At 36.8% G+C, this 25,584-nt stretch overlaps 1 protein-coding gene across 1 annotated transcript in view; it reads left to right on the top strand.

Annotated features, from left to right (window-relative positions):
• The window catches only part of LOC123528460 (protein pellino-like), a 41,372-nt gene extending 22,494 nt beyond the window's left edge, over positions 1–18,878 (top strand). Inside the window, exons 7-10 of the mRNA XM_053519071.1 lie at positions 1,159–1,257; positions 3,648–3,863; positions 4,352–4,467; positions 9,502–18,878. Coding sequence (XP_053375046.1) covers positions 1,159–1,257; positions 3,648–3,863; positions 4,352–4,467; positions 9,502–9,628 — 558 coding nt within the window. The 3' untranslated portion in view covers positions 9,629–18,878. The remainder of the gene's footprint in view (positions 1–1,158; positions 1,258–3,647; positions 3,864–4,351; positions 4,468–9,501) is intronic.
• Positions 18,879–25,584: the final 6,706 nt, after the last annotated feature.

Here is a 25,584-nt window from a genome sequence, read left to right as displayed (position 1 = left end):
CATGTAATGTCATCATTGACAGTTTATACAGTGCAACATCTGTAGAGGTTGTTGCCTCAGAGAGGTTAATTTACTAACAACTTTGTGTAAAACGAAGGAAATATCTGAACGGAGATATTCCCTCCTCAGAGGTGTCATTATTAGAGGGTAGATATATTGCCTTCAGGAACAGTAACTAACCCTTACCCTCCTGAATTTCTATAAGAACTTATCCATCTTTCAATTTTGACAGTGCCATTAATAGTTAAAGGGGTATTTAGCAAAAACACTGACTGAAAGGCGAACAGTGCAGATTTTGATCAGACTGCACTGATGTGCATGGATCAATCGTGTCAAGCATGATAAGGGTTAATACTGAATGTTCATGTTTGTACCTATTTTTAGCTCACCTGTCACAAAGTGACAAGGTGAGCTTTTGTGATCGAGCGGTGTCCGTGCGTCAGTGTGTCCGTAAACTTTTGCTTGTGACCACTCTAGAGGTCACATTTTTTGTGGGATCTTTATGAAAGTTGGTCAGAATGTTCATTGTGATGATATCTAGGTCAAGTTCGAAACTGGGTCACATGACTTCAAAAACTAGGTCAGTAGGTCTAAAAATAGAATAACCTTGTGACCTCTCTAGAGGCCATATATTTCACAAGATCATGAAAATTGGTCAGAATGTTCACCTTGATGATATCTAGGTCAAGATTGAAACTGGGTCACATGCCTTCAAAAACTAGGTCAGTAGTTCTAAAAATAGAAAAACCTTGTGACCTCTCTAAAGGCCATATTTTTCACAAGATCTTCATGAATATTGGTCAGAACGTTCACCTTGATGATATCTAGGTCAAGTTCGAAACTGGGTCACGTGCCATCAAAAACTAGGTCAGTAGGTCAAATAATAAAAAAACCTTGTGACCTCTCTAAAGGCCATATTTTTCATGGGATCTTCATGAAAGTTTGTCAGAATTTTTTTCTTGATAATATCTATGTCAAGTTCAAAATTGGGACACATGAGCTCAAAAACTAGGTCACTGTGTCAAATAATAGAAAAAACAACGTCATACTCAAAACTGGGTCATGTGGGAAGAGGTGAGCGATTCAGGACCATCATGGTCCTCTTGTTGTCTTTACTTTTTGCTTCAGTAGATATTTGATCATTTGTTTGTAAATCAGATACTGGAAGAGAACAATATTCTACAAGATGGAACTTTAATAGATTTGTGTGGAGCCACGTTACTATGGAGATCAGCAGCTGGCCTGTCTGCTTCACCGGTATGTATATATAGACAGGTTCTCAGACTAGTTAACAGTGTATTAGATGTCACATCTGTAGCCTGACCAGAGAAATAGTTACAGCTTCTGTATATCAATCAGTAAATACAATAATTATGAAAAAGATCACTTGCAGCAAAATTTATTCTCTGTTACAGTTACTATATCTGTACCCCTGTTCCAGTGAGAACTTGCAAATGTCATTTCATTACACATTTGAGCCATGCCATGGGAAAACCAGCATAGTGGCTTTGCTACCAGCATGGATCCAGACCAGCCTGCGCATCCGCGCAGTCTGGTCAGGCTCCATGCTGTTCGCTTTTAAAGCCTATTGGAATTGGAGAAACTGTTAGCGAACAGCATGGATCCTGACCAGACTGCGCAGATGCGCTGGCTGGTCTGGATCCATGCTGGTCGCAAACCCACTATGTTGGTTTTCCCATGGCGCAGCTCATTTGAAATAATGCAGAATAATGCTTTTACAGATAACATGAGCAAACAAAATCTTAAAAGCTTTTCTCCTCTTTATTTACTTTGGCTAGCAAACTGCCATTTTTGTAAAGTTTAAAAAGATCTTATGTTGTACTGCTGTGTTCTTACTCAAAATGAATCTTATTTTTAGCTCACCTGTCACAAAGTGACAAGGTGAGCTTTTGTGATCGCGCGGCGTCCGTCGTCCGTCCATCCGTGCGTGCGTGCGTGCCTGCGTGCGTGCGTCCGTAAACTTTTGCTTGTGACCACTCTAGAGGTCACATTTTTCATGGGATCTTTATGAAAGTTGGTCAGAATGTTCACCTTGATGATATCTAGGTCAAGTTCGAAACTGGGTCACGTGCCATCAAAAACTAGGTCAGTAGGTCTAAAAATAGAAAAACCTTGTGACCTCTCTAGAGGCCATATATTTCACAAGATCTTCATGAAAATTGGTCAGAATGTTCACCTTGATGATATCTAGGTCAAGTTCGAAACTGGGTCACGTGGGGTCAAAAACTAGGTCAGTAGGTCTAAAAATAGAAAAACCTTGTGGCCTCTCTAGAGGCCATATTTTTCATGAGATCTTCATGAATATTGGTCAGAATGTTCACCTTGATGATATCTAGGTCAAGTTCGAAACTGGGTCACGTGGGGTCAAAAACTAGGTCATTAGGTCTAAAAGTAGAAAAACCTTTTGACCTTTCTAGAGGCCATATTTCTCAATGGATCTTCATGAAAATTGGTCAGAATGTTCACCTTGATAATTTCTAGGTCAGGTTAGAAACTGGGTCATGTTGGGTTAAAAACTAGGTCAGTAGATCTAAAAATAGAAAAACCTTGTGACCTCTCTAGAGGCCATATTTTTCATGAGATCTTCATGAATATTGGTCAGAATGTTCACCTTATGATATCTAGGTCAAGTTCGATACTGGGTTATGTTGGATCAAAAACTAGGTCAGTAGGTCTAAAAATAGAAAAACCTTGTGACCTCTCTAGAGGCCATATTTCTCAATGGATCTTCATGAAAATTGGTCAGAATGTTCACCTTGATGATATCTAGGTCAAGTTCGAAACTGGGTCACATGCGGTCAAAAACTAGGTCAGTAGGTCTAAAAATAGAAAAACCTTGTGACCTCTCTAGAGGCCATATTTTTCAATGGATCTTCAGGAAAATTGGTCAGAATGTTTACCTTGATGATATCTAGATCAAGTTCGAAACTGGGTCACGTGGGGTTAAAAACTAGGTCAGTAGATCTAAAAATAGAAAAACCTTGTGACCTCTCTAGAGGCCATATTTTTCATGAGATCTTCATGAATATTGGTCAGAATGTTCACCTTGATAATATCTAGGTCAGGTTCGAAACTGGGTCACGTGGGGTCAAAAACTAGGTCAGTAGGTCTAAAAATAGAAAAACCTTGTGACCTCTCTAGAGGCCATATTTCTCAATGGATCTTCATGAAAACTGGTGAGAATGTTCAGCTTGATGATATCTAGGTCAGGTTCGTAACTGGGTCATGTGCGGTCAAAAACTAGGTCAGTAGGTCGAAAAATAGAAAAACCTTGTGACCTCTCTAGAGGCCATATTATTCACGAGATCTTCATGAAAATTGGTGAGAATGTTCACCTTGATGATATCTAGGTCAAGTTTAAAAGTGGGTCACGTGCCTTCAAAAACTAGGTCATTAGGTCAAATAATAGAAAAACCTTGTGACCTCTCTAGAGGCCATATTTTTCAATGGATCTTCATGAAAATTGGTCAGAATTTTTTATCTTGATGATATCTAGGTCACATGTGCTCAAAAACTAGGTCACTATGTCAAATAATAGAAATAACAACGTCATACTCAGTTCAACACTGGGTCATGTGGGGATAGGTGAGCGATTCAGGACCATCATGGTCCTCTTGTTATTGTAGAGTGAACGTGAGTTTGAAGACATGGTAGATGATATAAATGCAGGTCGTCCACAGTGTCCTGTAGGCCTTATGACCCTCGTACTGCCTAGGAAAGGGACGCTGGGTATAAATGATAAACAACCATTTGTCTATACAAAATGTGGTCATGTGCATGGCCAGCATCAGTGGGGACAGGGGAACAATAATGATGGAAGAACCTGTCCATTATGTCTTACTGTGAGTCAGATAGTTTATTGCAACTTGATCTAGTAGTTTTTTTATAACAATATGTTTATGGAAGATAAGAGAGATTCTAGTAGTTGTTTATAATGATGTGATTGTTGCAATTGTTTATAGTGTGTTAATGGAAACTTTAACAGAGATTGTGAAAGTTGTTTAAAACAACATGTTTATGGAAATAACAAATATGAATAATATTTGTACCATAACTGAATGTTTAACTTTAATTGACAAGGTTGTGCTGATTGCAGTACCAGGAATCTCCCAATGTACACAGTAAAACAAAACGTATATTGTTTGACTAGCCTAGACTCTACTTTTGTCTTACACTCTGCATTATGACAGTTGGAGACAGAATTTTACACATACTTCTTGTGATCTCTAAGCCTATTATATGCATGTCAATATTAAATTGTATCAGAATTTGGCAGGTGCATTAACAATTAAGTTAATAATATTGTGTATAATTTTTTTTCTCAACACAGGTTAGTCCGTTTGTGAAGTTAAAGATGGGAGCAGAATTGAGTTTGTATGTTGATAATGAACATCCCACGTACTGCTTTAGTCCTTGTGGTCATATGGCCTCTGAAAAAACTGTCAAGTAAGTTTCTATTTTAAATTTTAGGTTTCAAAAGAAACAGGAAAAAGTGAAACTATAACACTATCTGTAGATTGAAAATGATGACATTGCCTAGATTCAGTTTCCATAGTATTATATTTGTTTGAAGCATTGGTCAAATGTTCTGTAAAATGTTTTAAAAAACAACAACAAGTTTTGCTTTAAAAACAATAAAGGTTAACAAAAACGGAGTCATATTTTAACATGACTACGTTTAATCTGATACTCTAACATTATTTATGATGTTGATTCACTTAAGAATAAATTACAGTTTAGTAATCTATATTTTGGTATTAAATATATGGGCATGTTTATAGAGAATAATTGGTTAGTGCCGTAGATGAGAAAGTTTATCTGGCGAGGTGGAGGAGGTTATTGGGTGAGCCGAAGGCGAACCTGATAACGTCCAGAGCCGAGCCAGATAAACTTTCTCCATCTTAGGCACTATCCTATTATTCTGTTTATCTTGTCATTACTTCATTATCGATATTTGGCAATTTATTTTACAAAAATAAGTGTGCGACAACTGTTTTAATGACGTCATATTCGTAATCACCAACACAGTAATGTGGTTACAATTAAAAATCACAATAACTTCTTCGTTTTCGGATAAAAACTCATTATTAGACCACTCATTTTCTTAGTTCGAACATTTCCAGCACATTGGTGATAGTTTTAATGCAAAATTTCTTAAAACAACAATTCTGCATGGTTGCACATAGGGGCCACCAGAGCTGAAAATAGAATAATTTAAACAGTATCTCCTAAACTGCATGTCAGATTTTGAAATAATTTCACACAAAAGGTCCTTGTGTAAACTTCTACCAAAAGGTCCCTGTGTAACCCTCTATCAGTATTGTTTAGATTCATCAAAAAATATGAATGCCAGGAGGTGTGGTCACTTTTCCCAGTATGTAAAAATCTCCTTGTCGGAAACTGCTGGCCTAATTCTAAAATAATTTCACACAAATGGTCCTTGTGTGACTCTCTACCAAGATTGTTCATATTATTTTGATTCATAGAAAAACATGGCCGCACTTTTCCCTGTAATGTAGATATTTTTGTATGAAACTGCTGGCTCGATTTTAATATAATTTTACCCAGATGTTCCTTAGGTGATCCTTTAAAAAGGTAGGAAGGTTGTTCAGACTATACTGATTTGCCTAAAAACATGGCCACCATGTAGTGTTGTCACTTTTCCCTGTATGTATGTAGTTGACACTTTAAAAATCTTGTCAGAAACTAAGATTTTACGGACTATTCTGGTTCGCCAAAAAACATGGCCGTCGGGGGATGTAGTCACATTTGCATATACATATGTAGTAAATAGTAAAAACTTTAAAAATCTTATTGTTTGATATTGTCTCTTTGTAGTATATATTATCATTCCCCCCCCCCCCCCCACCCCACAACACACACATTACCTTTTTTAGTAGAAACTTTTACGATATTCTTGTCAGAAAACACTGGCACTATTTCAAAAGATTTCACTGACATATTCCTTGCATATACCAAAACTGTTCAAACAAGTGGTGTAACTCAGGAAAATTTTCTTAAAGCTAACAAGAATTGTTTACCTCACCAAGGTGGTGTACAGATCACTACATCCAAGGTTAAATATTTCTTGGATGTTAAATAGCTAAAATTTGATTCCACTCCTTACCTTTTAAAGGTCTTGGACGATTTTCATAGAACTAGCATCAGTTATATGCCTCATCAAGACGATGGACAGAGCACACAACCCAGGGCACTAGGTCAGTGGTCAAGGTCACACTTGAAGGTTAAAGGTCAAAAAGCTTAAGTTTGTGTCTACATCTTATTTTTTTAACCACTAAAATGAAAAAAAAAGCATCATTTGTTAACCTTATTCAGACAACATTAAGAAAGCACAACTCAAGTCTTTAGGTTCAAGGTCACAGATAGAGGTCAAAGATGGAAAAGCTTAAACTTGTGTCTGCTTCATATCTTCTTAACCACTGGAAAGATTTTCATAAAACTAGGTTCAGTTGTTAACCTTCTCGAAAGGACTTGCAGAATGTACAACACAGGTCACTAAGTCAAAGATCAAGGTCATATTTTAAGATCTTAAGTCATGATCACAATATTTTACTTTCTCTATATCACAGTGGCATGTGGGGGCATTTATCGCCTTGAGTGATGACTTTGAATTGATACAATATTGCTTTCTTTAGAAATAATAGATCTCTGAAAGAAAAAAAGCTGTCGGCTATTTATGGCTATTGGGATAGCAGTAATTTTTGCATCACTTGACAACACGCACTTTCCATGCGTAATGTGTGGTAAATAGCATATATCTCTTATGAATCCCTCACATTTATGTGCAGTAAATAACATATAGTAGGGATTTTTCTAGACCTCTAAAAAGGGCAGGTGCTGCTAAAAAGGGGCAGGGTGCATTCTGCGCGTTTGGTACCTTTGTCTACGAAAATCATGAGTTAGATTTCCATGGTTTTTGTTGTAATGTCTACATTGTAAGGTACTACAGAAAGATTTGCAATGAATCTAAATGTCGGGGAAAAAACATTAATACCAGTCCTGTTTGTCTATATAACATGCTTATCATTTATAATTACATGCAGTTTGTTTTGTTTGCATGCATTATTTTTGTCTTGAAAGTTTTCTTGATTAGAAATATACCATAAAGATAGTTTTGAATAATTCAATAATTCTGGTGCAAATCTGTCATTATACATTGAACTTAATTTCATTATATTACTGAAAGTACCATTGATACTCGTGTATAAATGCACAATTTTTTTACCCCCGGACCCCCCCCCCCCACCCCCACCCCCGAATCGTGGGTGCATATTATACAAAGGTGTAGACAATTTTCTAACTTCAAAATAACTTTGTTTACGATGTTCGCCATTTTGGTAAAGGGAAACTACTCTACGCGCTGACTGTCTACGCTAAATTCTGATATTGCCGTTACGTTCTGTAAAGGATCAAGTGTGTTTGTTTTTTTTTAAACAAAATTAATATCATACAAATTTAATAGTATTTTGATGAAATAAATATAACAAAATCATAGATATTTTGATAGGCAGTGATACTAATTAAAGATCGACTGTTATCTTCAACCGAGATCAAACTGTGAACAACAAAACTGACACGAGGTGCAACGCTAATTGCCGATAATTACTTGCCATTAATCGGCATTTAATAAGCAGCAGACTTTGTTTTAAGATATGTTTTATTCTCCTTTTTGAGTCGGTTAAAGGCTGCAAGCCTTTTGACGAGTCCTTGCTGTTCAGCGATTCTCTAAATGGACCGAATAACACGTGAATGGATGTAGTTCCATTAGATTTCTCAAACTTCAAACAGTTCACTGCATGAATGAAGTTAAGTTGTGTCAATTCCCTTTGCTATGACCAATATACGATGTAATCTGTCATATTTATGACTTGTAATTGTGCAATACTCGAATGTAACTCATTAAGCATAAATGTGCATTTTAAAAATTGCGCAGGCTTACAAAGCTTGGGTAACATCCAGCGAAAGACAAAAAATAGTTCCACAGGGCTCCAGATGAGATGCGTATTAGCGTAAATTACGTATAGAAATAATGCAAATACGCATGTCTAATAATTTCTAAGCGTATAAAAACGTATATAAAATTTCAGAAACGCACACAATGCTTTTTTAAAAACAAAATCTGAATCGTCCGGATGCGCTAGGTAACATAGCCGATCAGCCTTAATTCTCCCACATTGAACGTAAACACGCATCATATGATTTCTATAAACTTTGCATGGGTTGAATTTTGCAGTCAGTAAACAGATAAATTATCGGAAGAAGAAGCTCTTACTGGGTTGTTTAGTTACTACTGATATTAAAAATGATTTTAATTCTTATTTTTCGAGAAATAAACAAATCGGCGAAACATTAAATTGTATTTTCTTGTAGTTTTTGAAATCGAAAGTAGATTGTCTATGTTTGGCTGCTTTCACGAAACGAAACAACTTTTTTATGAAAAGATTTAAATAAGAGGTAATTTAACCGTAAACTTCAATGTCAGATACTGCCAATTGCTGCTAAATGTCTTCGTATCATCACAATTTGTAAAATATATTGTTAAAACTGGAGAAAAGTGTAATCGTATCCGGATATAATATTTTGGGTAATTATATCGAGCTGTGTTATGAAATTTTAAGAAAAAAAAACTAAAAACAAACTGAAACTGGTAGACTATACTGTCAGTACATCAATCATTAGCCGACTCAGACCCTTCAGGCCTTTGATTTATTCTGTTTTTGCAGTTTGCTTTAATTTAATTGCTGACCTATCTAATTGTTGTTTATTACGATTCGGTCGGTCGTCGTCTGCATACCGACCTCGGGCAAATACACAGCACCTGTGTATAGTCAGTGCGTGTCATAACTTCGTATCGATTGACAATTATTTGGGATGATATTTTGACAGATGATTGATGGGCAGTTCGTTTAGAAATACTTAATTAATGGTCAAAAGGGCGGTGCTAAAAGGGCAAAGGGGCGCTGAAGAAAGGCAAAAGGGCGGCAATTTCGGGCATAAGGGGGGCGCTAAAAATGGACAGGGCGCTGCGCCCTGCTATTCCGCTCTAGAAAAATCCCTATATAGCCTTTGAATCCCTCACATTTATGTGCGGTAAATAGCATATATCTCCTATGAATCCCTCACATTTATGTGTGGTAAATAGCATACATCTCCTATGAACCCCTCATATTTATGTGCGGTAAATAGCGTACATCTCGTATGAATCTCTCACACTTATGTGCGGTAAATATCATACATCTCCTATAAATCCCTCTTATTTGTTAACATCAATAATGTTCTGTTTTTACGTATAGTCATAGCTATGTGAGATCATCAAAGATTATAAATACACGGGTCATAAACCAAAGGTTTACTGTTGTGAATGCAGAAGCAGTGTTATATAATATTGTTAGCTATATAGAAATACAGATGTACTTATTACTGTTAATTACATTTTTGACATGTTCCATGTAACTGCAGGTATTGGTCACAAGTTGCTGTGCCCCACGGTTGCCAAGGTTTCCATGCTGTTTGTCCATTCTGTGCCACACCCCTAGATGAGGAACCAGGAATTGTTAAACTTATATTTCAAGACTACACAGACTGAATGTTAGCCACGTGTTCATTCTTGATGTATCCATGATTTATTAGGCAAAAAGGTAGTACTGGATATACAGAGTATTGACATTTTTTGCCACCCATTATGTGAATGATTAATTCTGCCTTATTATTCCAACATTTCAATGTAGTGAAACAGCAGTGTACATTGTAGTGTAAGAGGAAATCAAGAAAAAATATATTAGATGAATGAAACAAGCATGTTTGGAAATGAAGGAGGATATCAAAGATGACCAAATATTTATTAGTGCAGACTTACAGAAATATAGGGTTTAAAAGGCACTTGAATTGTGCACAAGGTATATCGAAATTTCTGGATATATGAAAAATGTGGTCAGGTGACCACAGAAAAAGAAACAAGATAGATGTGCCAAACATGAAAATAGTGGAACATATCAACGAAAAGCTGACCAAAGAAATACATTTAATGCAAAGACCTTACAAGTGGAATATACAGTGTGGTTGTACTGTATATATGACATTGATGTTTACACAGATTGTAACTTATGCAAATCCGAAGGAAACTTGTGTTAGATAGACTTGGCATTTTTGTGAAAAACAGTCAGTTACAAAGAGATGTTGATTTTTTAGTTCATGTTTGCAGCATGGTATTTATGCCCCCCTTCTAAGAAGGAGGGGTTTATTATTTTGCAGATGTCGGTCAATTGGCCTCAGTCCATAGATAATCGGTTTCCCGATTATATTATCCCCCGCCGATGAAATCGGGAAGGGGGTATTGAAATGGCGTTGTCCGTCCGCCAGTCCGTCCGTCTGTCCGTCCGCAGCAATTTCTCAGTAACTACTTGGTAGAATTTCATGAAACTTGAAATAGACATGAACTAAAATACTGCGATGATGCCCGTCAAGTTATTTTTTTGATTGGTCAATTTCCCTCAGAGTTATTGCCCTTGATTTAATAAAAAATGTCCGTCTGCAGCCATTTCTCAGTAACTAACAGGTAAAATTTCATCAAATTTGAAATAGACATGAACCAAGATACTGCGCTGATGCCCGTCAAGTTTTTTTTTTTTGATAGGTCAATTTCCCTCGAGTTATTGCCCTTGATTTAATGAAAAATGTCCGTCTGCAGCCATTTCTCGGTAACTAGCTGGTAGAATTTCATCAAATTTGAAATAGACATGAACCAAGATACTGCAACGATGCCCTTCAAGTTTTTTTTCGATTGGTCAATTTTCCATATAGTTATTGCCCTTTAATTGTTTAAAAATCCACAGATCTGAACATAACAAACCAACCAATTGGAAGAATTTCATTAAACATCTTTCATTCTTTTCCCATGAACATTTATTATAAACATGTGATGTTGTGTACCTACACCTGGTCACCACCTTACCTTGGTCCCCCCCCCCCCCCAAATTTTTTTTTTTTTTTTTTTTCATTTTTCGTTTTCTATCAGTATTTATAATCAACCTGTTAACTGTTGTATCCTCACCCCACCCCCACCCAAACAAACCATTCATTTTCTTTTAATTTGATTTTGACTAATGAAATTATTTGCTTCTTGGTGACATTCTTAACTTTTTGCTGGATATATTTTTTTGCCGTTCCTTAACTCTGACCCTTTCGGCGGGGGATTCCAATTCATCGAATTTGCTTGTTATATAATAATAACACAAGAATGCTTGGGCCTAGGATCATGAAAGTTGATAGGAAGGTTGGTCATGACCAGCAGATGACCCCTATTGATTTTGAGATCAGTATGTCAAAGGTCAAGGTCACATTGACCAGAACAGTAGAACTTTTTTGCCAAATAACTAGAGAATGCTTTGGTCTAAGATCTCATTTGATATGGAGGTCACTTATAACTGGTAAATGACTGATAATTATTGATTTGAGGTCAGTACGTCAAACGTCCAGTAAACAGTGACCAAATAATTTCTGTTTCTTGTGCAGTTACTGAATGCATCAAGGGGGGCATTTCATGTTCTTCAAGCTCTTGTTGATGATGAAGTTAATTAGGGAGGTTGGATCAACTTAATATTTACATGCATACAGACATACATGGAAATTTCCTGTATGTAGAAATAAATGTCGAGCGACAGCATTTTGGGGATTCCCCAGTCTATTGGTATTTCAATACAAGTCGGCTTTCAGGGGATTTTCAAGGCTATTCATATCTTCTTAAATGAAAAATGATGGGGATTTCCCAGAGTACTTATAATGCTACTAGGAGTTTCCATGATATTAATTAATTAACTAGATTACTGCTACTGCAGGCAACTCAGAATCTGTTAAAATTTGTTAGGAATTTTGACACTCCATGTGCTTACAGATATATAAAGTAAACTTTCAATTATGCAACTAGTATGAAATTTCAACCACAATGAATAGCAGAAACTTCATCTCAATGTGAATTTCATGATACGACTGTTACAGAATAAAGTACAACTACCAGTTCTAGTACAATGTTAGTGTTAACAATCATGTATAACCAAGGTGATTATAATTGTTGTACTAAACATTCCACATAGTTTGTGTTGTAGCAGTAGTTGAGTATGGTATATATAACATTAAAAGTTTGTAACTAGACATGTAATTAGTACACTTTTTTGGTGATGTAGATGATGTTTAAATAAATGACTGTAACCATGCCAACATGAAAAAACTGAAATGTTGAACAAAATAAATGGAAATGTCAAATTCCATATAACCTTGAGATGAAGGTTATTCACTGCATATGAATGACCTTCACCAAACTTTTAGACATTATGAATTTTGAAAGTTGTCAAATTGCTAAATGTATTAATTATTTGTAAGTTGATCAGTTAGATTTTGAAGAAAAATTATTCTGAATTTTCAAAAATGTAATTTATGAGTTTGCTCAGCAGTTCATTATATCATTGATGCAATGTGAACATGCTTTTAAGGTGGTGTGAGTATGCTTTTAAGGTGGTGTTGCTAATTATGAATATTTTAGTCACAGTTCTATTGCCATTACTTGCTACAGCTGCAGATTAGGGTATTTATTTTTGTATTAAATACTTACATGTTCATGTATAAACATACACGGTGCTGGAATAGATTTATTCACTTGCTTACTCGTCTTCGTATAAAGCTGTGAGAGTTATATGGTTGATTTTGACATCAAATTATTCTGTTTATTTCTTTATGCTAAAAGTATAAACTTTTCTTTGATCAATTAAACCACTTTTTCTGTGCAAAGGTTCTTTATAGAATCTTTTGTGTTAATTTAAGCAAAGTGATATTTTTAATATAACCTGTAACAGTTTCTGTGTCTGATTTCGATTTTGCTTACCTAATCAATATTAAAGATGGAACTTGAATGCACTTCTTACATAGTTTGAACTACACTTGACTATAAACAGATGTGTTATTATACCCCCACAAAACGAAGTTTGGGGGGTATATAGGAGTGAGCTTGGCGGTCCGTTGGTCGGTAGGTCCGTTGGTTTTGCATGCCTTGTGGATGATAACTCAAGAAAGGATTGACCAATTGAAATAATTTTTGGTACACAGGTGTAACATCAGAAAATACAGGTCAAGTTTGAACTTGGGGTCAGTAGGTCAAAGATCAAGGTCACAGTGACCCTGAACAGTTAAACTGTTTCCGGATGATAACTTGAAAAGGCTTGGGCCGAGGATCATAAATTTTGGTACACAGGTGTAACATCGTGAAATGCAGGTCAAGTTCGACTTTGAGGTCTGTAGGTCAAAGGTCAAGGTCACAGGGACTCGGAACAGTTAAATGGTTTCCGGATGATAACTTGAGAACGCTTGGGCCTAGGATCATAAATTTTAGTACACAGGTGTAACATCATGAAATGCAGGTCAAGTTCGACTTTGAGGTCTGTAGGTCAAAGGTCAAGGTCACAGGGACTCTTAAAACAGTTAAATGGTTTCCGGATGATAACTTGAGAACGCTTGGGCCTAGGATCATAAATTTTGGTACACAGGTGAAACATCATGAAATGCAGGTCAAATTCGACTTTGAGGTCTGTAGGTCAAAGGTCAAGGTCACAGTGACTCAGAACAGTTAAATGGTTTCCGGATGATAACTTGAGAACGCTTGGGCAAAGGATCATAAATTTTAGTATACAGGTGTAACATCATGAAATACAGGTCAAGTTCTACTTTGAGGTCTGTAGGCCAAAGGTCAAGGTCACAGTGACTTGGAACATTTAAACAGTTTCCGGATGATAACTTAAGAATGCTTGGGCCTAGGATCATGAAAATTGATAAGGAGGTTGGTTATGCTAGCAGATGACCCCTAATGATTTTGAGGTCAGTAGGTCACAGGTCAAGGTGATAGTGACCCGGAACATTTAAACAGTTTTCAGACAATAACTTGAGAATGCTTGGGACTAGGATCAGGAAACTTAATCTGGAGGTTGGTCATGTCGAGCAGATGACCCATATTGATTTTGAGTTCCAAAGGTCAAAGGTCATTTAAACCATTTACGGACAATAACTTGAGAACGCTTGGGCGGAGAATCATGAAACTTTATAGGGAGGTTGATCATGACTAGCAGATGACTTCTGTTGATTTTGTGGTCAGTAGGTCAAACGTCAAGTAAGTTCGTCTTTGACATTGGTTTAGTTCTGTGACAAGGCCATATTGTGGGGGTATAATTCGTCACTCTTGTGACAACTTTAGTTTTGCATGTAATCACACACAACAGTTAAAACGTATGTTGAAATTGCATTTCGTGATGACATCACTCCACTTTCTACATTGCATTTATTTAATTAAAAGTTGATTAAGGCAAGGCGTCAGTCAAGATTTACAGTAGAATGAAAATTGAATATAAGACCTGGAAATCTACTTGACATTGTATCATTTGAAATATTGAGAAGATTTTGATTTACGGCTATGTATTTTGATCATATGAAAATATGGCATGCATCATACAGTTCCCACTTTATATGGAACTCTGTGGAAATATACCCAGAAAAGTGATGATGTGTATTCCTTCTAGGGTTTTGCCTGTCCAGAAAGCTGTCCACATTCTTAGTATTGTTATCTCTTACCCTGCTTAATTTCTATAATGAACTTTTCCATCTTTCAATTTGGACAGTACCATTAACTGTTAAAAGGTGTGCTTACCAAAATTATACTGACTGAATGGCAAACAGTGCAGATCTGGATCAGACTGCATGGATGTACAGGCTGATCTTGATCTACACTGGTTGCAAAGGCAGAATCAGTTGTGTCTAGCATGATAAGGGTTGATCATTTTAACCTTTAGCCTGCTGCCGGCAAGTGATTTTGCCTTTGCCACCAGTGCAGACTGATCATGGTCTGCAACTGTTCGCTATTCAGTCAGTAAATTTTCAGTGAACACACCTTCAGATAATAAATGGTATTGACCAGTCCATTTTAGAAATTTAGCAGGGTAAAGGTTAAAATAAATGTCATTTCCAGTATTTCATACATAAAAAGTACTGTTTATTACATTTCATAATTTTGTTTCGTTTGTACCAAAATCACTATGCTTAACCATAGGGCATATCAAAACTATTGAGGGCATATTAGTCACTTGGTGATGGATCATGCATTTGATTATTAGTGCTTATTTTGATAATCCAGTGTTCAAAATACGTTTTTTGATTTGTGTATAAATTAGGCCAGTAAGAGTTGGAAGATACTGCATTCTAGTTCATTGAAGCTGGCGTCAGTGTTTTATTATGTTTTCTTTATGAATTCTCCCACCTAGAATTGGCCTTAAATGATCCTATATTACACAGTCAGACCTGCATATAAAACCATGCTTTGAGGAGCCAAAAACAAAAAAAGAGAGAACTTTATAGGGAGGTGATCTTTATTAACATTTTTTATGTACCGGTACGTCAAGCCATAAATTTTGGAAATGCTACTAGTGGTTGTTATGGCCATGTTGTTTCCTTCCCACAGGTAGATGGGATTACAGGTCTGAATATGTGGGAGGATATTTGATTTGTCTTCCTTGAAATTACTTTAATTTAGAAAGATATTCCATGATTTTCCTTTGCCACAAGATTTGTTGTGATTGCTTCAGATCAATATTACTTGACATAATTAGAAAATCTTTATTTACATGTAATTATAGTCTTGAAACACTGTCTCCTGCTACAGTATCTTTGTTTATATTTTGCATAATGATTTTTGTAAATGTTTAGTGTTCTATTGTGAATCCTGGTGTGTTTTTTTTCATGTGCACATGTTCCATGTACAAGTTTATCCATATAAACATGTTTCCCTTTGTTTCATGTACACATGTTTCAGTTGATTCATGCACACATGTTCTACTTGGTTCATGTATACATGTGCAAGTTGTTTCATGTACAGTTGTTTCATGTACACATGTACCAGTTTGTTAAGGACATATATCACATGTTGATTTCATTGTTGAGATGTAAAAACATAAAGCCAGGAAAACATTCCATAGCATAGATAATTAGTTCATTAGAAAGTCTTCATTTATAGTCATGTACTATGCAGTATTGGTGATGAGATTTAAAGTTATAGATCACTTTCTTTTAGCTAGACCTATTTTTCAAATGGACAATGGTGTATATAATTGATGAACTTTGACATAATTAGAGTACAAAAAAGAGGTTTATTTTGGCTTTTTATTTCTTAGTAAGCTTCTGACAGTGAGGGCTTTTTTTCTTATGTAGACTGTTCATTTTGCAGGGAAATAACTTTCACTTTAAACAACATGCTGTGAACTTACAAAGAACACACAAGGGAAAATCAGAATCAATGAAAAGCATGTGTATTTTGTGCGATTAATTGTTGTATAAACTATAACTATGTTATTAATATTTGTAAATTTAAACATTCTGTTTAAGTTAAAGATTAACAAAATCATATGTTTTAACATGAACTTATTTATTTCCGGGTGTTCTATAAATATCTTTACTTCAACTTAAGTTCTCTGTTAAGTATTTTGTTCCAGTCTTGTATATATTGTTTGTGTCATTTTCAAATCGTTAGATGTTAAATGTTCAATTTTATTTATAAATGTTTGTATTTGTACCTCATATGTTTAAAGTTTGAACAAATTTCAGGTGAGAAATGAAAGTTCACAATCAGGTAGATGTTTTAGCGCTCATACAAATGTATAATGTATTTATAGATATAGGACAGTTTATTAATTAATTAATTAATTGTCATTCTGCAATTTTTTTCTAGAAATATGCAATATAATACTACTGACTAGAAGATTATGAAACTGAGGTTTAAGACCTGCTTAGCAATGCATTGTTATGATTGGTTGATTCAAAATTATGCTTAGAAAGAACTAATCTTGTCCCCAAACTCAGTTTTATAACCTAGGTTGCAGTAAGTAAACTTAGGGAAGGCATTATTGCGCAACATTTTACTTGGGCTGCTGTTAGAGAACAGGTGGTAGAGTGATTGGCTTTGTTGTTGCTAGGTGCTGTCAACATGTTGAGTGCCAGCCTGTGATGACATCATGCTCAGAGGAGCACCTAGAGTCTGCCTCCACCATCAAAAGCTTATAAGTTGCTATATGACCTATAATTGTGCCAGTGCTGATGCTGCATGAAATTATTTTTTAGAAAAACAAGTTTAAATCTAGAAGAGCCTTTGATCAAAATGTTCATTGAGCTAGGTCTTTATCTTCACCTGCAATGAAAGTGGATAACTCTTTTGGTTTAAAAAAGATGTGCTTAAACTTAGAACATTAATATATAAACAAGGTATTACATAATTTGCTACAGAAGTTTTCTCGTGCTCTGTTTTTGTATAACAGAACATTGAAATCTTATTAAATCTTGTTTTCCTATCTATTTGTTTTTTAAAAAATCATTAATAAAAATCATTAATAAAATATTTAAACTGCTATTGCAGATGATATGTCTTAATTTAATCTGTAAAGTGAAATTTTACTTACATTTTTTTTGACAGTGTGGTAGTTGTATATCTGATATACTAGTGAAAATTATGATCACATATCAGTGTTAACATTGTTGCAATAAAACCTGCTTATAAAGCAGTTTTAATTGACTAAAAATCAAATGAAATACCCAAGATCTTTGGACAAGATGAAATATTCAGGGGAGATAATTGTGTTGGACAAGCTTTAAATTTTTTTGTACAAAATGATTGGAAAAATCTTCTGGGTATTTATATAAATATGAGCCGCGCCATGAGAAAACCAACATAGTGACTTTGCGACCAGCCTGCGCATCCACGCAGTCTGGTCAGGATCCATGCTGTTCACTTTTAAAGCCTATTGCAATTACAGAAAGCGTTAGCGAACAGCATGGATCCTGACCAGACTGTGCGGATGCGCAGGCTGATCTGCTATTTTGGTTTTCTCATGGCGCGGCTCATGTGTGTTTTAAGTGATTTGATTACTAGTTAGTTTTTTGTTATTTTCAGTGTATTTACTTTTTGTTGATGAATTTAAACCTGGTTGTTATGTTCATACTGATAGAATATGTATTTAAAGGCACTGACCTCCAGATTTTTACTATAAATGTTTTTTCTGTTAGATTGAAGTTTGGTAATATTATGAACATTAGAACACAAGTTAAATCTTTGAAATGTCAAATCAAGAAAAAAAACATGCCCGAGTTGGGAATCGAACGGGGTCGCTGCAGCAGTAAACATTTTCCTGTGGTCTTAACCAGTACACCAAGGAGGAATATGTATTTAACAGTTGTTTAATAAAGAGCTTTATAATTAAGACTTTTAATGGAAAAATTAGAAAAAACAACTAATTCTTTCGTGTTTCCATAACTTTATAATCTTTCAGTAACTAAGTTCCAAGGCTTTCTAAAGAAAAATAGCAATAATTTTCGGATATCTGAAAACATTCTCATTGTTTTGTAGTTGTACGATCTGGAGGTCAGTGCCTTTAATTTCACGTGTTGGAAAAAAAGCGGTTTTCAGTGCTTAGTGTCACAGGTTGCAATCAGCATTTGTATAGGAATACGTTATGTTCTTGTTTAGCAGTTAAACTAAAGCAAGGCATTTTTCTTAATCCTGCATTTTGAACCAGATTCACAGTTGTGCCCGAGCAGTCATGTAAATTCTCAACCTGTTAAACATAAGGTATTGAATGTTTGCTGTTGTTCATTACTTACCATTTAACCTGTGTTCATTTCCACCATTTCTCTAAATCTGACCAATTTGACCTGATTTTACCTTATACACATGTTGATCATGTATTCATATTGATCACTCTAATTATGTTCTTTAAAATTGTATGATAATGTCATATTTATTATTAAAGAGATGAGAAATAGCAACAACTAATGTTATTTTTATGCCCCCGAAGGGAGGCATATAGTTTCTGAACGTCTGTCTGTCTGTCTGTCGGTCTGTCCGCAATTTTCGTGTCTGGTCCATATCTTTGTCATCGATGGATGGATTTTCAAATAACTTGGCATGAATGTGTACCACAGTAAGACGACATGCAGTGCGCAAGACCCAGGTCCGTAGCTCAAAGGTCAAGGTCACACTTAGACGTTAAAGGATAGTGCATTGATGGGCGTGTCCAGTCCACATCTTTGTCATCGATGGCTGGATTTTCAAATAACTTGGCATTATTGTTTACCACAGTAAGCCGACGTGCAGTGCGCAAGACCCAGGTCCGTAGCTCAAAGGTCAAGGTCACACTTAGACGTTAAAGGATAGTGCATTGATGGGCGTGTCCGGTCCATATCTTTGTCATCGATGGATGGATTTTCAAATAACTTGGCATTAATGTGTACCACAGTAAGACGACGTGTCCTGCGCAAGACCCAGGTTCTTAGCTCAAAGGTCAAGGTCACACTTAGATGTTAAAGGATAGTGCATTGATGGGCGTGTCCGGTCCATATCTTTGTCATCGATGGATGGATTTTCAAATAACTTGGCATGAATGTGTACCACAATAAGACGACGTGTCACACGCAAGACCCAGGTCCGTAGCTCAAAGGTCAAGGTCACACTTAGACGTTAAAGATCATTTTTCATGATAGTGCATTGATGGGCATGTCCGGTCCATATCTTTGTCATTCATGCATAGATTTTAAAATAACTATGCATGAATGTATACACAGTAAGACGATGTGTCGCGCGCAAGACCCAGCTCCGTAGGTCAAAGGTCCTAAACTCTAACATCGGCCATAACTATTCATTCAAAGTGCCATCGGGGGCATGTGTCATCCTACGGAGACAGCTCTTGTTATATTATAAATTCAATTAAGTAGAATTCTTTGTAAAATAGTCTTTGTAGAACAACCTTTTAGAACAGACACGGTCAGTCTTAACTGCAGCCTTCTCTGCTGTTGGTAATTTATAACTGCAGCCTTCCCTGCTGTTGGTAATTTATAACTGCAGCCTTCACTGTTGTGGGTACTATATAACAGCAGCCTTCACTGGTATGTATACTGTATAAATGCACCACTGTAGGTACTATATCAAATGCAACCTTCACTAATGTGGGTACTATTTTACTTCTGCCTACACCACTGAGGGTACTATATAACTGCAGCCTCCACCACTGCAGGTACTATGTATCCTTCATGACTGGGTGTTGTATAACTGCAGCCTTCACTGCTGTGGGTACTATATAACAGCAGCCTTCACTGGTATGTATTCTGTATAAATGCACCACTGTAGGTACTGTATCAAATGCAACCTTCACTAATGTGGGTACTATTTTACTTCTGCGTACACCACTGAGGGTAATATATAACTGCAGCCTACACCACTGAGGGTACTATGTATCCTTCACAACTGGGTGTTGTATAACTGCAGCCTTCACTGCTGTGGGTACTATATAACAGCCTTCACTGGTATGTATACTGTATAAATGCACCACTGTAGGTACTATATCAAATGCAACCTTCACTAATGTGGGTACTATTTTACTTCTGCCTACACCACTGAGGGTACTATATAACTGCAGCCTCCACCACTGCAGGTACTATGTATCCTTCACAACTGGGTGTTGTATAACTGCAGCCTTCACTGCTGTGGGTACTATATAACAGCAGCCTTCACTGGTATGTATTCTGTATAAATGCACCACTGTAGGTACTATATCAATGCAACCTTCACCAATGTGGGTACTATTTAACTGCGGCCTACACCACTGAGGGTACTATTTAACTGCTGCCTCCACCACTGCAGGTACTATGTAACTGTATCCTTCACAACTTTGGGTGCTATATAACTGCAGCCTTCACTGCTACTGTAAAAGCAGAAATTTTTGCAAGGGTTTAAATTTTGCTATAATCGCGAGGCCCTACATATCGCAAAATTCAATCCTCGCGTAAATATTCACCATTCAAATTCAAGTACGATACCATTTTCGTGAATATTAAACCTCACAAACTTTCTCAAAATGTCAGATTCGCAAAATTTTGACCCAGCAAAAATAGTATGTGTACTGTATAAATGTACCACTGTAGGTACTATATCAATGCAGCCTTCACTAATGTGGGTACTATAAAACTAGCTTTCACCCCTATGAGTACTGTATAACTGCAGCCTTCACCACAGTGGGCAATAGATAACTTTAAGGAGACTGTGGCCGAGTTGTTAAGGTTGATGACATCAAATCACATGCCTTTTGCCGCTGTGCTCACTTGGGCTGTAGAATTCTTTCATGTGGAAAAGCCATGGAAGGTTGATGGTTCTACCCTGGTGCACGCCTGTGCCTGAAATAATGCTTTTAGGGGCACCTGTGGTCTTCCTCCATCATGAAAAGCTAGAATGTTGCCGTATGACCTTTAATTGTGTCAATGTGATGTTAAACCCAATAAAAGAAAGAACACTGTATGATTGCAGCCTTCACTGCTGTGGGTACTACATAACTAAAACAGGAACCTTCACTGCTGTTAGTACTACTTTGCTGCAGCCTTCACTGCTGTGTGTACTATAGGGGTATACTAATGAAATACTATTGAAAAGTTTTCTAATCTTTCTGCTGTCAAGTGGAGGATGTATGAAACAATTATAATACCAGTACAAGTAACAAAACTTTGCTAAATGCACTTGATAAAAAAGCTTTCACATAATTAAATGGTTAGAAAAACACTACTTTTAATATTACACATTAACTTATACAGTCAAAGCCAAAAAGTGAGGTAACCAAAACTTAGGATTCAGTAGCATTTTCTATCATGTTAATCAAATATTTAAACCTATTACAAATATATATGAGAAAACAATTATAAAAGTAGGATTTATGAAGAAAATAATATAGTTTGTGTTTATGGCAACCACAGTTTATATAAATTTTAAGGCATTATGAACACCTGATAATAATAGCTCAATAGGGAGAGCGCTGATCTGATTACTTGACGATTTGATAATGGACATTGTGTCTGAAATCATTCGTCCTCCACCTCTGATTCTTGTGGGTGAAGTTGGCAGTTACTTGCTGAGAACAGGTTTGTACTGGTACAGAATCCAGGAGCACTGGTTAGGTTAACTGACCGCCGTTACATAACTGAAATACTGTTGAAAAACGGCGTTAAACCAAAACAAAAAAACATCAAGGCATTATGACCATTTAATGGCTGTAACATTTGGATGTGACCATTAGACAATTATTAACTCGTGCAATTTTAATTAATCTCCCGCCATGAGTGGTGGGGGGTTACAGGAATGGTCTCCGCCCGGCCATAACATTTTGTGTCCGCTCTGTATCTCCTAAATCCCTTGAAGGATTTTCATGAAACTTTGGTTAAATGATCACCTCATCAAGCCGATGTGCAGAACTCATGAATCGGCCATGTTGGCTTAAGGTCACAACTCAAGGTCAAAAGTTTGACCCTTCCATTTTAGGTCCACTTGATATCTGTATCTCCTAAACCCCCTGAAGGATTTTCAAATTCATTGCTGTCGTCATACATGGACTATAAAATACACTTAACAACGCCAATTCTTCCACCCAATACCATCATCCCTTTCACTATCCGTAACAGCGGCGGGGGATATAGCTGTCTTTCAGACTGCCTTAAATTGTTCTCTTAGTAACCAGAACTAAATATCAGAAAGCGTTACTTTACTAACAGTTTGGGGTCAAAATTTTGACTGCTTGATTAAAGTAGATGAGAGAAAGTTCCTATTTTTAAAGAATTGAAACCAGGACCTGGACACAAGACCACAGAATTATACTTAACAGATAAAAGGTAAAGGTAGATTTCCCGGAAGCACAGAGCACCCTAAACACAGCCATAGAGCAATGCATAGCAATGTATTCAGTGAGCCCACAACAAAAAGAAAACTGTCAAGAAATAATATAGTCCATCGAGCCCATCACCCTTACAGAAGAAAAAGGCCTGCTGTGTACTCTTGCTGTGTACATACAGCGTATATGATGCGTACATGATGTGTACTGAAATCAAGGGCTTTAAATAGTACGCAGGATATACACCGCACATACACCAATAGTACGTTTGTAGTACACTTTTGACATGCAAATGAGCTCTGCCGCGTACTACTTGCTGTGTACATGCTGTGGACTACATAGTACACAGGATGTACGCTGGAGGAATTTAGTATGCGGAAAATAGTACGCAGCATGTACGCGGCATATACACTTTTCACATGCAAATGAGCCTGCGGTGTACTACCCCTGCAGCGTACATGCTGTGTACTCCTGCGGCGTACATGCTGTGTACTCCTGCGGTGTACATTCTGTGTACTCCTGGCCCGAGTCCTGCGGCGTACATGCTGTGTACTCCTGCTGCATACATGCTGTGTACTCTTGTGGCGAAACTGCTGTGATAATGTAAATTCCTTACCCCACCAACTTTCTTATGCAAATGCTGATCATTTGGACAGAAAAAAACAGAAAAAAGATAAGTGACATGCATCAATAAGTATTTACCCTTACCAAAATAATGTAGACTGATGCATCCACCTTTCAATGAAATAAATCAATTTTTGTAGCATGTAATTTGGTAAACATCTGAAGAAAATAGCATAACTGCATCAAGGGGAAACAACTTTAATGCAACTAAATATAAGTGTTATAAATTTCGAAGTATCTGCGGTGTACATGCAGTGTACTATTTTCTTGTACAAGTCCCTCCTGCGTACATGCAGTGTACTCCTTAAATTTTCAGAGTCTGTGCTGCGTACTTGAAGTGTACCAGTGACCTCCTGCGTACATGCTGTGTACTCGTCGAAATAGTACGCGGCATGTACGCGGCATGTGGTGTATGTAAAATGTACTCCTCTGGCGTACTACTGTGTTCGCGGCATATACACAGCAAATACGCAGCATGTACGCCACAGAGGCTTGCTTCTGTAAGGCACTTCTGACACCAATAAAGAAAACTGACGAAAACAACCTTAGGTCCCCCTTACAGAAAAAAATGGTCTGTGGTGAATGGATGCGGTGAATGGTCGGTGAATGATTGGTTAATAGAAAGTGAATGAAGTTGGGACCATTAACTTTTCACATGTAAATGAGGTCTGCGGTGAATGATCTGCGAACAGTCTGCGTTGAATGAACTGCGAACATTCTGCGGTGAATGATCTGCGAACTGTCTGCGGTGAATGAGCTGCGAAGTCTGTGGTGAATGAATTGTGAACAGTCTGCGGTGAATGAGCTGCGAGCTTCATGTCGCAGAAAGCTAGCTTTCATCTTGTAGGGCAGAATGTCGAGCCCGCCAGCAGTCTGTCAAGTCAAGTGTCTGTCATGCAAAATCAGACAGACGGACCTACGGAAGAACATACAACAAACCGCCAAAAGTGGCGACTATATCGAGCGCAAGCAGGCTCAACAAAATGTCTAATCTATTTAGAATTACATGAATCAAATAAATTGAAAAAAATATCACATTTTACTTTTGGCATACCTTGTGTATATCATAGACAACTAAAAAGCACTTACTGTAGCTGATACCAATGCTATTCACATAAATCTGCTGTGCTCTGCATGGTTCAGAATTTCAAACTCTACAAACCATTTTGCCGCCAAAACGGGTGCAGCTATTTTATTCACAAATCATGAAATTCAAGTTTCTCAGGTGAATAGAAAGTGAATTAATGAAACAATGTTTAAAATACCAAGTCCTGCGGTGAATAAGAAGTGAAAACTGGAGTCTGCAGTGAATAGAATGTTAAAATGAAGTTTGATCGCCAATCATTCACCGGATGCGGGTGAATGAACAGCGAACTGCTGCGGTGAATAGCTCCATTAACTTTCTGTTAACTTTTCATTCACCAGAGAGGGCTTGTTATGTAAGGGCCCCATGATTGATCAAGTCCATTGCATTTTGTACCAGAGGCGGACTCTCAAATTGTTAAACCTAACTGCTAGGCTTTTGAAAAAGTAGCTTATCTACATATAACCCATAATTTTAATGTAAAATTTATAGTAGATGTCAAGAATTAACATAAGAAATGAAAACAGTTGGAAATAATTTGGAAAAGCTATGTAGAGAACTGATTTTCGTCGAGCCTGCTTGTGGAAGTGATGACATACTTGTCCAAATGGCTGTTTGGTGTATGTGCATTTGTACGTGCATTCGTGTGTCCAGATTTGTTTGTCCGGACCATAACTTTGACATGCATGGAGCAATCTTGTTTATATTTGGCATGAATGTTAACCTCAGTGAGACGGAATGTCATGCGCAAACCCCAGGTTCCTATCTCAAAGGTCAAGGTCACACTTAGAGGTCAAAGGTCATATTCAATAATGACTGTCCGGAGCATTTCTTCTTCATGCATGGAAGGATTTTGATGTAACTTGGAACAAATGTTCACTACCACAAGATGGAGTGTCATGCGCAAGAACCAGGGAGTGTTAACAAGCTTTTCCTTTGATTTGACCAGGTGACCTAGTTTTTGACCCTACATGATCCAGATTCGAACTTGACTTAGAAGTCATAAAGACAAACATTCTGACCAATTCTAATGTCAGTTTCAAACTTAATTTTCTTTGATCTTGCCTACTGACCTAGTTTTTGACCCCACATGACACAGTTTCGAACTTGACCTAG

This window comes from Mercenaria mercenaria, chromosome 1 (genome assembly GCF_021730395.1).
Source record: "Mercenaria mercenaria strain notata chromosome 1, MADL_Memer_1, whole genome shotgun sequence".
Lineage (NCBI taxonomy): Eukaryota > Metazoa > Mollusca > Bivalvia > Venerida > Veneridae > Mercenaria > Mercenaria mercenaria.
Note: the sequence above shows the minus strand (reverse complement) of the source record. Positions and strands in the feature narration are given on the sequence as shown.